This window comes from Diabrotica undecimpunctata, chromosome 3, assembly GCF_040954645.1.
Source record: "Diabrotica undecimpunctata isolate CICGRU chromosome 3, icDiaUnde3, whole genome shotgun sequence".
Taxonomy (NCBI): Eukaryota; Metazoa; Arthropoda; class Insecta; order Coleoptera; family Chrysomelidae; genus Diabrotica; species Diabrotica undecimpunctata.
In genome coordinates, this window is record NC_092805.1 from 76,868,361 (window position 1) to 76,884,176 (window position 15,816).

Sequence of the window (15,816 nt, forward strand, 5' to 3'; positions counted from 1 at the left end):
AGGAAAAGATAAAAATATGAAGAAATATCCTGACAACATGATTGCTAACGACAGGAACACCTATAGGAAGAAGAAGCAGAGGCCGACCGCGAATTAGGTGGTTAGATGGAGTTGAGACCGACTTAGGGATACTAGAGATCAGAAGATGGCAGCCAGAAACCTCACAGAATGGCGACAAATCTTAGAGCAGGCCAGGATCCACAGAGGATTGTCGAGCCAAAGATGATGATGATGATGAAGAAATACAGTTATCAAAATAATAGCTTACCCTTTATCAGGGGTCTGGAGACACAACACTTGTCGAACTTCAACTACACACTTAAACTGCCCAGTGGAAAATAAAAAATATTCCTTTTTATAGGTAAAAATATTTAAAGAGGGGTACAGTTATTTTGCGTATGGTCTAAATCAGACGGAAACGTAAGGATTATTCATAACGGGTCTAACAGGCCAAACAAACCGGCAGCATTATATTTGCAAACAAAAAAATATCCTGACTGGATTAACAGCGTTTATGAAAACAACCACACAAACGGTAATAAAGTTTCAACCGAACCGATCGGTACTTGAAGTACTACATCGGTAACTTTCAAAAGGGAACCTAACGGTTTTCTTATATAGAGGTAAACATTACAGTATTTTTATTGGAATTATTTCGGCCTAAAATAATTTCTTGGTAAGTTCTACAGAAATTAAAATTATGTACGGGTGTTTTTTTAGTTAAATAATGAAAATTAGACAAAATAAAACAATTGTCCTTTTGACACGTTACAAAGTTTTACACGTTTTTACTTGCGATGTTGCATTGTCATATATATTGTAGCGTTTTTAAATAAAACGAGCGGTTCTAATTTATGTAAATATATTTATTTATAAGTTTACAGTACGATAGTATCTTAATAACTAAACTTAGCTAATATCAGCGCTACTTGTATATACAAGTTATAATTTACTAGAATATTCTGGAATAGTCCACCTCTATTTGCTTGCATTAGCGCCTCGAACTTCATCCCGGTCGACAAATCCAGAAGGTTCTCGAACACAGATTATCGTCGTCTCGAGATGCAACCGTTATATGGGCTACATTGAAATAAGCATGTTCGGTACAATATACTTAATGATTTTTGTATATCGGTCGTCAACTCTATTGTTGCTTAAGGCATTTAGGATTACATTAATTTCTATGTTCATTCTAATACAATTCCGTCTTCACCTGAAGTTTCTTTATGTCACATAGTGTTCATTGCGTTTCTTATTTCTTTCTGGTATATCTGCATGGTATATTTTCGTCTTTACGGTGGTGGTTTTGACTCGTATAATGTTTGGTAGGAGTTCTCAATCATTATGGTTATTTTTTGAATATATGCAATCAATATTCTGTACGATTTACAATTGGTAATTTTTGGTAATTTTTAAACTTTTATCGTCTGTATCTCAGTAAATAAACATTTCCGGAAAAAAAAACTGCATTACATACTTAACTGCATACGTTCCCACACTTAATTATGTACATATTCCATTGTTTTTAGGACTGCTCTTCATGTTAGACATTGGGTACAATGGGCTGTACGACAGTTTAATCTGACCAATATAAAATTGAGCGACTGGTTAATGGACGGCAAGCAATTGGTTGCTCTTACTATCGAAGACTTTCAAAAAATCGTTCCAAGCGATCCTGGAGACATCTTCTGGACGCATATTGAATTGTTAAGAAAAATGAAGCTTGTAGGTAAGTTTTTGTGATGTTTTATATATTTCCGTGTGTTCATCTGATGTGTATCTTATCTCTAGATTAGTAATGTCATTATGCCCAGTAAGAATTATTAAAAAGTGGTTTCTCTACATCCATAAACATCGAATCGGTGGATGTATCTTATAAAGTTATTAGATACTTTAATTTTAATTTTTAAAGGTTAAACAATTAAGGTGCAAATAACAAAATTTGAAATAAAGGGTAACTTTGACTGTCTACTAAAGCCAAAAATGGAGAAAAACAAAAATACTGAAATTTGAAAAGCAGCAAGGAAAATTGTTTGTCGTGAGGTAAAAAAAAAATTTAGGGGAACGAAATTTGTATAAGCTGACATTTATGACTTGAATTTTGACAATCGTTGCGAATCGATCTTTTATTGACAAATATTCTTTTAATTGTTTACTTCTCATTTAATGTCTGTATTCTGTTATTTTTGATGCAGTTTTTAATTTAAACCTGCTTAGAATAAATATATGATGGCTGGAAATGAATTGATCGAGAGTAGTAAATTGAAGAACCGCTATTTTATGAAGCTATCCGTAACAACGCTATCTTGTGGCTCTAGTTCGACGCCAACTTGTGGCGCTAGTTCCGTGACGCTTGCCTCAGCATTTTACTATAGAGAAAAAATTAATACAACGCCAGTATAGAAGCTTCGCTTCAAAAACCTAAAAATTTCAGGGCATTTTCGTCGAGAAATTATGAGCGAGTCCGTTTTTCCTGTCGGTGAGTGTATATATGTAAATAAAACTATGTTTGCATGGATTGGAGTCAATAAAAAGGTGCTTTTAGAGAACAATTTTTTATTAATCGAGCTTTAAATTGTGGTTACAATAATTAATCTAGCTAAATCTGATGAGATGGAACGAATAATTGTAAAAAAGTAGTAACTTACCAAATAAAATAAATTAGAATAACAACCAATAAAAAAGTACAAGTAACCCTTATTATCATGAATGCCAACTTCGGGAGAAAGTTAGTTTGTAGTTTAATTATTTTTTGACAATTATATTGCCAACATAAATTTTTTTTAAAATTTTTTTTAATACGAAAAAAAAATGTATTTATTATTCACAGATACCCTAAAACATGTAACGAGTATATGGAAAATAAAAATACAAATTTGATGTTTTGGTGGTTTTCTGAATGAATTATAAAGAAATAATGTAATTATAAATTTTACTTAGATTGAGAATTTCTGATCTTTTGTTTAAATTATCACTCTTGCTAATACACACAATTTCTAAAAAGGTCCTTTTGAATTTATTACCTTCATTACACAAAATTTTAATTTTATCAAAATCCATAATATGATCTTTGTCAATTACATGCTCTGCCAAACCACAATATGGTTTACAATCACTCTTGTGGGAAATAATACTATTTGATAGATTTCTACCGGTCTGAGACAAAATAGTATATATATATATATATATATATATATATATATATATATATATATATATATATATATATATATATATATATATATATATATATATAAGAATTACTGGATATTAGTGACTGTCAATATAAACAAACAACACAGTTTATTAGGGTTGCAGTCAGAAAATTGGCCGGGATGTTAATGAAACATGTTAAAATTTAGTTAAAAATAGTAAAAATTTTGTTGTCATCTTTTACTGGTGTATATATATATATATATATATATATATATATATATATATATATATATATACAGTGTAGGTAAAAGTTTATGGTCGGTATGGACCTTATGTGAGATGGAGTGAGAAACACCTATTTAAAAAGAGAGAGGTATATTAGTCAGCCCATTATATCGTCGAAATAGCATTAGTGGAACTAAGAAAAGAGGAGAAGTTCAACGTTGCCAAACTTATTGGTTTTATTTGACCTGTTGTCTTTTTAGCCTTTTAACAACATTCTTAGATAATCAAATTTGGGCGAATTGATTTAAATGACAGCTTACTGTTTTTTATTTTAAATTTGCCACAATTTTTCTTTACAATAAGTTTAATTTAACATTTTGATTTCCACTTCGGAAATCGTTTTATGTAAATAAAATTTATTAATGTTTCGTATTTTAAGTACAATTTCCGAATTAAAAATCTAAACATCAAAATAAGCATATTTTAAAGTCACATTGTGCCTTATTTCCAATAAAAATAATAAAATGCATATAACTCCACAATAAATAAACCCTTATACGAAATTATTTGGCAACGTCTCATGTCGCGTAGTCAAAGCACCGAATCAAAGTAGGAACACAGGTAACTAACGAGTAGAGGTGGGCATTCTTTTTTTTTTCGAATCCTGAGAAAACTAATAAATATTTTTGAAAAATTTAAACGCAGAATGAAAGAATACATTATTACCGAGGGTCGAAAGTCTCTGAAAACTTCTATAATGTTTATTTTAATAAGTTACAGGGGCGAAAAAAGAGAAAATTTAGTGTGATTTTGAATTTTAAGTATCTCATTCAAAAAAACTTTTTGTTTATTTCGGCCCTCGGCAATAAGGGTACCTTTCATTCTGCGTTTAAATTTTCCAAAAATATTTGTTAGTTTTCTCAGGATTCGAAAAAAATGAATACATTTAAAAAGCATTGGCCTGAAATTTTGCGCCTACGCTCTCAACGCGACTAAACCGATTTTCTTAAACAATAACTATGATTGTTTAACAGTAGTTTCAAGTAAGAGAGTACCTACATAAACAAACGTAATGGCTATTATCGTTTATGTGTTTATTTATTGAAGTGAAAGAAACTAATAAAGGATATATTTATTATAACTTGAAAAATAAACTAAACAATACAAATAGTAAATCGTACTTACATTTACATTACACGTTATTATTAAATCGCGAATCGTCTAAATTGACATTCAAAAACGTAAGTTTTTCTACTTTATTTCTTGTTAACCGTGTTCTTCTTTTATTTAAAATTAAACCAGATTTTGAACATGTGTTCACATTTACAATACTTTTTGCTAAACCCGATATTAGTAATTGTACTACGTCGGATACTATGGATGTAAGGTTACCGTTTGCTAAAATTTTATTGCAATATTCTTGAACACTGAACTACCCTTCAAGTATTTTTTGCCACTCATTGTACTTGTTATTTCTTTAAAAGGCCGTAAAATTTGGGAAAATTGTGAACAAATAATCCAGTCTTCATTATTTAGATTTGGTCCAAGTCTAAGTCTGTATTAACTAATACAAAAGTGGAACGGATTGCCTCTTCCAACTCGGTCATTCTTTTTAACATGTAATAGGTGAAGTTCTACCTAGTTTCCACGTCTTGGATTGGCCGTTTGGGAACTTTGTTATGTTGTAAGTGATACTTTAAAAGCCTTTCTAAAGATAAGGTACTTTTTTTGAAATGTGTTTTTTTAGAAACTGAAATTTGAAATTAGTGAAATAATTTCACTAATTTCAAAAGCGATCTTTTCTGAATTATGGTTTCCAGAAAAATGGCAGCAGCCTAATAAAATCGTTTTAAATTCTAAATTTTCGGTTAAATATTGTCCTGTTAATGCGATGTAACTCTCAGTTACTCCATATGTCCAAAGGTCAGTAGTAATACAGATATTTTCTACTTCTTTAACAACTTGTGATCTAATAATTTGCTTAGTTTTGGTATAACATTCCTGAAGTAATGAGACTGACGTAATGAATAAGCTTTTATTGTTGGTGGTTTATATCCAGGAATCCACCCTGCAAACTTTTTAAAAGCTCCTTCTTCAACTATGGAAAACGGATGAAACGAGTCTTTGCATAGGTTTATTAAATCCATATCTATTTGTTTCTTTTGTTCTAAACTAATATTTTTATTAATGGAAGTATCCGTCACCTTTTGACGCTTGGGTGGCGGTGGCAGTATGTCAGTACTTGTAGTAGAAGTAGTCGAAACGGACAGAAATGCGTCAGGAGAAGTTTCAATCATTGCAATATTCATCTTCTACAAATGCGCATTTTTTGAAAATAAAATTATTATTCTTATACTAGGTCAATAATTTTGACTAAGAAAAATAATTCATAATTGAATATTTACAATAAATAAATCCTTTGACGAACTATCAATAAAGATTTGAAATCGAAAATGCAGATCAATCGTAAATCGAAACTCATTCATTAATCAGAATACCTAGTTATAAAAAACAAAAGAAAGAGTTAAGAAGCTGGTTACTTCTATAAAAAAAAGAAAAAGAAGATTGTACTAGTGAAAATCAACCAGTACAAGAAAAAGAAACTGATAAAGATGACTTAAGTCCATGGTGTATTTTTGATGAATTTATTAGACATGACTCATCTAAACATACACCTGTATCTAGAGATATAAAAGAAGTCGACATGTATTTGTCTGATGATATTAACCACAAAAAATTTCGAACGGTGATTGGAACTGTCCATTACAGTGGTGGAAAAACCATCGCCATGTATATCCTAACTTAACCACTATATTCATAAAATATTGTAGTATTGTAACAAAATCTGTTCATTGTGAACACATGTTCAAAATCTGGTTTAATTTTAAACAAAAGAAAAAACAACAAGAAAAGTGAAAAAACGTATGTTTTTAAATGTCAATTTAGACGATTCGTGATTTAATAATGTGTCATGTAAATGTAAGTACTATTTGTATTGTTAAATTTATTTTTTAAGTTATAATAAATATATCCTTCGTTAGTTTCTTTCAATATAATAGCCAATATGTTGTACTCGCCCTTTTGAAACTACTGATAAACAATCAACTAGTTACAGTTTACGAAAAACGGTTCCGATAAAAATGTCAATGACCCACCTCTAGTTTCTTAGGATCGGAACCAGAGATATGTAAAATATCTCTGATCGGAACTAATCGGAACTAATCGAAACTAATCGGAACTAATCGTCTTACTACTGAGCAATGGGCAGCAATAAGAAATATGGAGGGGAGACCAAGGGGAAATATGATTGTTATCTTTGTCTGTTCGCTGAAAATATGATTTTATATCTGCGTTAGATATCCTGTTAAATTTTACCATACCGACCATAAACTTTTACCTACACTGTATATATATATATATATATATTGATACGATTAGGGTTTATAGAAAATAATTTATAAGTTATATACTACATAATATTAGATATTTGGTTGTTTTAAATAAGTTATATACTAGAGAATTTAATAAAAATTATTTATGTGAGGGTATTTTTAAGAAATTATCATATAATAATTGTAAAAAGTTGTATTTTAATGTTGTAAATATATTTAAGTGAGCCATGTGCATAGGCAACCAAAAATACTCTCGAAGTGACAGATAGAAATTAAGAATATTTACGAATATAAAGTGGGGTTATAATAATATATTGTTTGAAATGTGTATTTTATTAAATTAGAGTGTTAGTTACTAATTTGAATGTTTATTCTGATCTGAAAAGCCTAAATGTCAACAAAATTATCAATGGAACATTAACGAATTCTCCAGAGTGAAGAGTGTGACCATTGTTTACGGTCGAACATTCTGGAATAATGATTATGTGGGTGGATGGAACAGATATTTTTTCGAGAACATCCATATCGAAGAACTAGAACGAAATTGGAACATGATATCTTACCAGATAGTTCTAGAATATCCAAAAAGATATAAATACCCGTGATTTGGATTCAAGATGGCAGTTTTTAGTCAGAAGTCAGGCCAGTTTATTATGAAAGTTAGTTGGAGTCAGTGAATCAAGTACAAATAGTCCAATAGTTTAATATAGTGAGTTAAATGAAGATTAAAAATTATGCATATAATTTAATGCACCTTTATAATTATACACAAATAATTATTGAAGATTAAAAAAAGTATATTGGAAGAAATTAAATTATATTATGGTTGGAGATTAGTATAAATCAACTTATAATAATTGGATATTGGTATATTGAAAAGAAGAATAAATATAAATGCTGTTTGCTGGTTTGCTTGGTGGTATATAAATGCTGGTGAAGAAAAATATATCTTAAATTGGTAGAAGCTGATAATTGGAAAAAGAAATTTCACAAAAACAAGGATAACCGAAGTACGAAGACATTCAGTGGTGATTAGAATATATATAGTGGAAAACAGTTCATTTAGGCATTCAGTGAAAGAAAGGTACAAAATTTTGTTAATATAATTTAGTTAGTGTTATAACAATTTCAATTTTGAAGATAGTTTGTTTAAATTTTACATTGTCTATAGAATTTAATTAGTTTTATAAGAATATCAATTTAAAGATAGTTTATTTTAAATTTACATTGGCTAGGTTAGATATATATGTGTGTTTCATAATAGTTATAATAAAGATAATTTAAAAAAGTACTTACAAGCTAATTCTTTGAGAACCGCGATAAAAACCCTATATATTATATTATTAAAAATACTCATTGCTCATCATTCAAACAAAAAACACATCATAACAATATATATATATATATATATATATATATATATATATATATATATATATATATATATATATATATATATATATATATTCAGTCGTGTATAATGCACCAGTAGATACTACGAAAATCATTTTGATAATACTCATTGTCAAAAAGGGATGACTGCATAAAAATCCAATATGCGAGGTGTTTCTTTAGTTATTTACAATTTTATAGTATATAAATATAATTATTCCATTGATTTTTTGTTGCTTTATTGAAATCACATCTGGTTTTTTAGCAACAAAAAAGGAAGATCCGCCAAAAAGAATCCTTCCGAAAATCGTAAAAGTAAATAAGGTATTGATTACAAATAATTTCATTTAGAATATTTTTTAATTAACTTATGTTTTAGACTGGAAGAAAAGATTTGAAAATTCTGAATTACTCGACAAACATTAGGTACTTTGATCCAACAATAACTTTAAATAATAAAAATAGTAGTAATGGTCAAATACAACTGTGGCAATTTCTTCTGGAATTACTGACTGATAGGCAGCATAAGAATGTTATACAATGGATAGGTTTGTATATGATTCTATTTATATTCTTTTGTACAATTTACTTAGCTCAGTGTCTGTTGTTTTTTTTCCTTTACTTTATTTTCGTTTTCCTTCTAGAAATTTTCCTTATTCTCGCCGTTCTTCCCCTTTCTTCTGTCTCCTCCACTACCTAATATTTTCCAAATAATTAATTCCCATTCTTTTTTATCTGCTTACACTGGTTTTTCTTCTTTCCTCCTTCTACATCCCCTGACCCTTCTTCTCCCCATACTTATCGTTTTTGTCCTTCCACTAAAAACTGTTGCCTACGTATCTACTACCTAATATTTTTTTCTTCTACTGCCATGCTTTTCTCCTCCTTGCCGTTACTGTCTTTTTACTTTTCCTAGTCTTATCCAGTTTTTGATTTTCTTACTTACTCTTCTATCCATTTTCTCATTGCCCTTATTTTTCCTTATTTTTTATTTCTTAGTATACCTTTTTTTCTTTTCTCCTTTTACTTTATCCCCGTTTTCTCTCTTTGTTTTGACTATCAAGACTATATAGTTACCAAAGCTGTGATGATTGTGATATTCTATCTATGTCTATGTTTTTTTTTTAATTCTTTTTACTGCTCTTCTATTTGTATCCACCCTTTATTTTTTTTCTTTCTATGGCTATATATTTCATTCATTCTCATTTATCTGTTATTTTTCTTGGCGTGTCCCATGTTTTCCCTGAGAGCCGTTTAGATATTCTGTTTTGTATTAACATTTTTCTCTCATTATTCTATCATTGTATTTAGTATTTCATTTTGTGTGTGTGTGGTGTGTGTGTGTGGTGTGCGTGTGGTGTGTGCGTGTGTGGTGTGTGGTGTGTGCGTGTGTGCGTGTGTGCGTGTGCGTGGTGTGTGCGTGTGCGTGGTGTGTGCGTGGTGTGTGCGTGTGCGTGTGCGTGGTGTGTGTGTGTGCGTGTGCGTGGTGTGTGTGTGTGCGTGTGCGTGGTGTGTGTGTGTGCGTGTGCGTGTGCGTGTGCGTGTGCGTGGTGTGTGCGTGTGCGTGTGCGTGGTGTGTGCGTGTGCGTGTGCGTGGTGTGTGCGTGTGCGTGTGCGTGGTGTGTGTGTGTGCGTGTGCGTGGTGTGTGCGTGTGCGTGGTGTGTGCGTGTGCGTGGTGTGTGTGTGTGCGTGGTGTGTGCGTGTGCGTGTGCGTGGTGTGTGCGTGTTGGGTGTTGGGTGTTGGGTGTTGGGTGTTGGGTGTTGGGTGTTGGGTGTTGGGTGTTGGGTGTTGGGTGTTGGGTGTTGTGTGTTGGGTGTTGTGTGTTGTGTGTTGTGTGTTGTGTGTGCGTGTGCGTGTGCGTGTGCGTGTGCGTGTGGGTGTGTGTGTGTGTGTGTGTGTGTGTGTGTGTGATTAACGCAGCTTTTTCTTATTTTCATTCTTCTATTGTCTTTGTCCTTTATCTTTTGTAACATAATTTTTAACGAGACCATTTTTTTTATTCAAACAAATCACTTTTATCAAAGTGTGTAGGCTTTCACGACCGGTTTTTTTAATGGTACATTGTTTCTTGGGTTTTATAGACCTTGGAATAAAATTGACTGTTGCTTACGTTTCTATTTATTAACGGCGATAGGGTAGCGAACGTAACCGTTAGCCGTACCACTTTTAATAATGTTTTGACGTGAAACGTCAGAAAAAAAACAGTCTGTAGCTTTGGAAACAGTGTACCATTAATGTAACATTGTTTTGTTTTTTTTTCAAATACTATAGAATCTTTTGCATATCTTGTTTCTTTTGATCATCAAATCGATTTGCATAATTGTAACCGTATACGTAAATGCTTTCGCTACTACTTCCAGTACTAGTTACTAAAACTTGTGTGTGCCCCACGTTACAGATTCATTCATTATTATATACAGTGTTCCATTTAGCTGACTTTATTAATGTCCAATCTTCAATTCTTAAATGATCGATATAACGTTTTTAGGTAAAGAAGGAGAGTTCAGGCTGAATCACCCCGAAGTCGTAGCTACTCTGTGGGGAGACAGGAAAAACAAACCAAAGATGAATTATGAAAAACTCTCAAGAGCTTTAAGGTACTACTACGACGGTGATATGATATCTAAGGTGCATGGCAAACGATTCGTGTATAAGTTTGTGTGTGATTTGAAGCAACTTTTAGGATACAGTGCAGTCGAGTTGGCAAATCTGGTCAAGAATGGTGACCCCAAAGATTGTTCATAACTAAGAAGGTGAAGATTTATCTAGGGTTGTCCCTAATAGTGAGAGACATTTGTTTTGAGAAACTTTGAGCATAGCAAGTGAGAGATCGTGGTTTCTGTGTGCAAACGTAGAAAATTTTAGAAAACTTTCCAGAAAGAGATTGGATAGGTTATAAATGGGATTTACGGCGAATGTGGTGTTGCCATATCAAAAATTTAGTTGGTATTTGCATATTACCAAAACACTATGAAAGTAATGTTTTACTAATATTCTAATAATAATATAACTATATTTGCGTTTTCTCTTAAAATGTTATTCGTGTATTCAGCTAAAGAAATTTTAAATTAACAATTCAGTCAATAAGTTCTGGAGCCATATTAGTTATTAGTCCAGCGAACTAACGATTTGCCCATAATACTCGTTGATACAGGTATCTAACAACTGTTTTTGATAAGTTTGGTGATAACAATATGTAATAAACAAAATATGTAAAAGATTAAACGTAATTTTCTACTTATAAACAATGTAATATCGCTAGTTGATTTTAAATACTAAGGGTAAAGACCCTCAATTATATGGAAAAGTGACACAATCTTACTGAAAAATCATAGAAAATCCGTTAAAACGAGGCTTGTAAAGTAATTTTTGTTAATTTGTTGCTTAATTATTACAAAAAAGCTTCAAAAATCTATGTTTTGAAAATTACTAAAAACTTTTCTAAAAATGCACAGAAAACTATAATAGAGAATAAGGACAATATCACAAATATTCAGCTTTCAAATTGCAATTACAATTTTATTACAGCGTTATTATTCGTAAACTATTTGGTCTTCATGAATTCTGAAAGCAACAAATTGAAGACAAAGGCTTATTTTATCAAATTAAATCATTTAACAATTAACAATTTACAAGAGTACTGTGATTTAAAACTTAAAACCCCAGCTAGCCCTTTTTTTCAAAAATTTACTGCGGCTTTGTTTACAAACAATAAGCAATTTAAAAGGGACCATTTTAAAGATTAAGAGTTCAAGTTTAGACAAAAACATTTAAAAAGGATTAATGAGCCGTGCGTGTTGCGCCAAGGATAAAGGGTTTAAAAGTGAATCGATTTTATTATTTCAAAACTAAATTCATAAATTCAAATTTATAAAAGTCGCAATATCTCCGGTTCTAATCAACTAAAATTGATGTTTTTTTATTTTTTTAATAGTTGGTGTACCTCATGGCATAGATCATAAAAATGCATTTAGTTAATTTGTGAATTGTTTATTTAACCGAGGGATTTCTTTAAACAATTTGAAATATTTATTTTGCAAATTTTACTTTTTTCTTAATATTAGTAGTAGAAAAGGTTATGATAAGCAATTTAAATATTTATAAATTAAACTATTAAATAATATCCTTTAACAAGAAATTTTACAAAAAATTAATTCTTTATGTGAAAGTCAAATCTATAGGTGTTAATTTTTCTTGAATGATGCTTATTATAACTACAATCACTTCTCAAAAACATTACAAATATATTTTATACAAACTAATTGTTATAAACTTTGTATAAATTATGAATAAAAATTGTGGAATTCATCTGTATATATAATTAAGAAATTATAATTTACATACTTAGTCTGTTGTTTAGAATCTTCGCGTAGATTTTATATTAACTATTAAATAAACTAACGCGTTTATAAGTTCTGCATTCACTTTTATTGCTCTTTTTGAGTAAAAAGATAACCTCCGCCGTTTTCCATGAGTCTGGAATTTCTTATCTCTACCAGCAAATCTTAAAAGGGTGGAGGAGTCGTTAGTGAAAGAAAGTATCCCGTGTATCTCTGCATCCTTTCTATTTTTCATTTTTCAAGTGTGTGTATTTGCAAAAAACACTCATCAATGCTTCGACGGTTGTTGTTGAAAGTGCCAATAGGAATATTGTTGCGGTCTTACACCACTAAAACATACGTGTGCGCGATACCCATTTACTACCATTTCAATAAATTATAAATTTAAGTAGCGGTTTTTCCAAATTCCATGTAAAAGTTTACCTTTCGTTGCTCTATTGTTACGTACAATGATGTACAGCGTCAGTCTCAGGATGTAAAAACATTTAATGATAAAGGAGTACCTACCAGTTTTATTGTTCTACATATATATTTTATTGTTCTACATTTACTTTCTAGCTAGCATAACTTTTGAACTGGCTTTGAAACAAATAAAGTTAGTGTACTTATCATTTACACAGTTATTTTTGTTTATCCAGAATAATTTTTATTATTTTTTTTTGTAATAAATCAATGAGCAATTGAAATATTGGTGAGTTATGTTAATTTTTGACACTGAATTTATAAAGTTATATAGTATTAAATAAAAGCCTCTATTTTATTTTGTTTTCAGAATGTACTGTAAAAAGTTAAAGTTTTTGTACAAATCGATTCCTGAAAGTTCGTTGACGATATAATATATTCCTAAAAGAGCTCTAATAATAATTATTTGTACCATCTTAACAGACTGGAAGCCCAAGTGGTTTTTAAATCATATTTAAAACTAAGATTTTTAATATTATTAGGTATGTGCTTCAGAATTTTTGTCCTGTGATACAGGTTTTGTACCATTTATAAAATAAGTGAAATTAAAAATATTTCAATACAGTTTTAGTGTTTTTTTTTTACTTTGATACTAAAGAAACTCCCCTATTTGGCCGAACTTAGCAAAGGAATAATATAAACCTGCACCTCTAATAAGATTATTCACCAATGCTACTATGATTAGCACTAAAAATAATTAAAGTCACCTCTTATTTCGGTGAGACTGTGTAAAAATATATTTATCTGTAATAAAAGCAGGCAATAAAAATTAAAATAAAAGTACTCTACCAGGAGTAGTTATTAACTGCAAAATTATCAATGACTGAGATGTATAATAATACAAACTTTTAATATTCTCATCGATATTTACATTCAGATGTGCCTGGTATTATGTTTGAAAATATGGGCAGTCACCAAGTTATCATCGAATTGTTGATCAGTCCACGTGGACCAAGAGCCAATGAAAACATCGGATATCGCTATTATGACAAATCACAATGCGTTATCTTGTATCGGCAAACTTATGCATTCTTTGGGTAAGATAACAATATTTGCCTGGCAGTCCACCATAAAGTAGTTTATCCGAAAAAATTTCGTTTCGACCGTCCAGTGGTTTACACTTGGGTAGGTAGGTATAATATTTTATTTTATTTTAAACTTTTAAACGAAATACTGTTTATTTGGATGAGACCTGGTATGATACTCATGACACCGTGAAAAAAAGTTAAACGAATAATAACAAAAAGTGTTCTAATTCAGTACCGCCCAATAAAGGGCAGAATTATAATGTTACACTGCGGTGTAGAAAATGGATGCATCGACGATGTATTATTAGTATCTGCAAAAAAGATTAAAGACGTTAATCTAGATTATCATGAAGATATGGAGGGTTCAATTTGTGAATCATAGTTTGAAAAATTTCTTCTTTCAGAATTATATATACAGTGTGGAAACCACTTATGGAATAAAATTGTTTGTGTCCTTATTATATAAAATAATAAAAAACTGTGGGACACGGTAACTTTTAAATTTAAATGTGCGCTTTTTAAACATAAATTTAAATGTGCAGGGTGATCCACGCAAGTCTGGCATAGTCCATATCCTTACTTTTAATGAAACACCCTGTATATTTTTATGTTTGTAAAAGATTCTTAACAACCTGATTTCAACGAACCATATCATGTAGGGTCTATAATGAATAATACAAGGTGAAATTTTGAAATTAATAATTTATCATGTGTTATGGTATTATTTTAAATTAGCTAAATACAGACAATACACTTCTACTCTAAGTGTCAGTATATTGGGGAAAATGTCTGTTTAGTAACCGTGTTAACATTTTTTGTCATGAATAGGTAAAAACTGTCTAGATAGTCTGCTAATTAAACTAAATCGGTAAATAATGCGGATTGTTATCAATCAGTTGTTGGTGTGTTGACATTTTACATTAAAATAATAAATTTCTAATTAAAAGCTAATTTCTTGCAGAAATAAATATGAAATATTTAACTGAGACCCACCGAATTGAGATTTTAATGATGATCGGTTACGGGGAGGATTGTAGAAGTCAAGTTGAAGTAGCAAACTTATTTAATCAGAGGTATCCTCAGTTGCCTAATATTGCACAAGTATCGTCTATTAAAATAGTGTCGTCTATTAAAATAGATAAAACACGTATTTAGGTAAATATAGCTATTTTATTAAATTAACTCACTCGTTCACCATGGTCATAATTAAAAATCACACCAAATTATTATCTCTCGTTCCGCTGTGTTTTTGTGTCATCACCGAACTACTCGTGACCATATAAGGCAATTAGTGACCCAAGCCAATCACCGTATTAGAAGTTGAGTGTGACTTCACAATGTCATAACAGAACTACCAGTATTCCATCTTAAGCTGATTAGGACATTAGGAAGTTAGTGACTTAAGCTGATCAGCGTATTAGGATAATAGTGTGACTGCATTCGACCATCCTGACGTCACGATCGTCCTCGATCGTACAACACCTATTAAAAAAAAATAATATGTTCGTTATTATTAAGAATGCCAATTTATAGGAAGGCTCCATCATTCTGCAGAATGACATAGTCTAAATCAATTCCTTTCAGACAGCTACCACTATCCATACAAGCTCATTTTTAAACATTAAAACATATGACTGTCATTTTTCAGAATGACAATGTGAATAAATTTGTTTCGAATAGCTACGGCTATTCAAACAAACTCATTCAAGACATTAAAATATTTGGGTGTCATTCTGCAGAATGGTGAACTGAATATCCATTCAGAACATTAAAACATTTATTTGTCATTTTTCAGAATGACGAACTCAAAATCCATTCA

General features: G+C 30.7%; 1 protein-coding gene across 6 annotated transcripts in view; it reads left to right on the forward strand.

The window, feature by feature from the left end:
• The window catches only part of LOC140436937 (uncharacterized), a 257,943-nt gene that overhangs the window by 41,828 nt on the left and 200,299 nt on the right, over positions 1-15,816 (forward strand). For all 6 annotated transcript variants that reach the window (XM_072526098.1, XM_072526100.1, XM_072526099.1 and 3 more), the window contains one exon: positions 1,530-1,729. In XM_072526098.1, the coding sequence (XP_072382199.1) occupies positions 1,530-1,729 (200 nt within the window). The remainder of the gene's footprint in view (positions 1-1,529; positions 1,730-15,816) is intronic.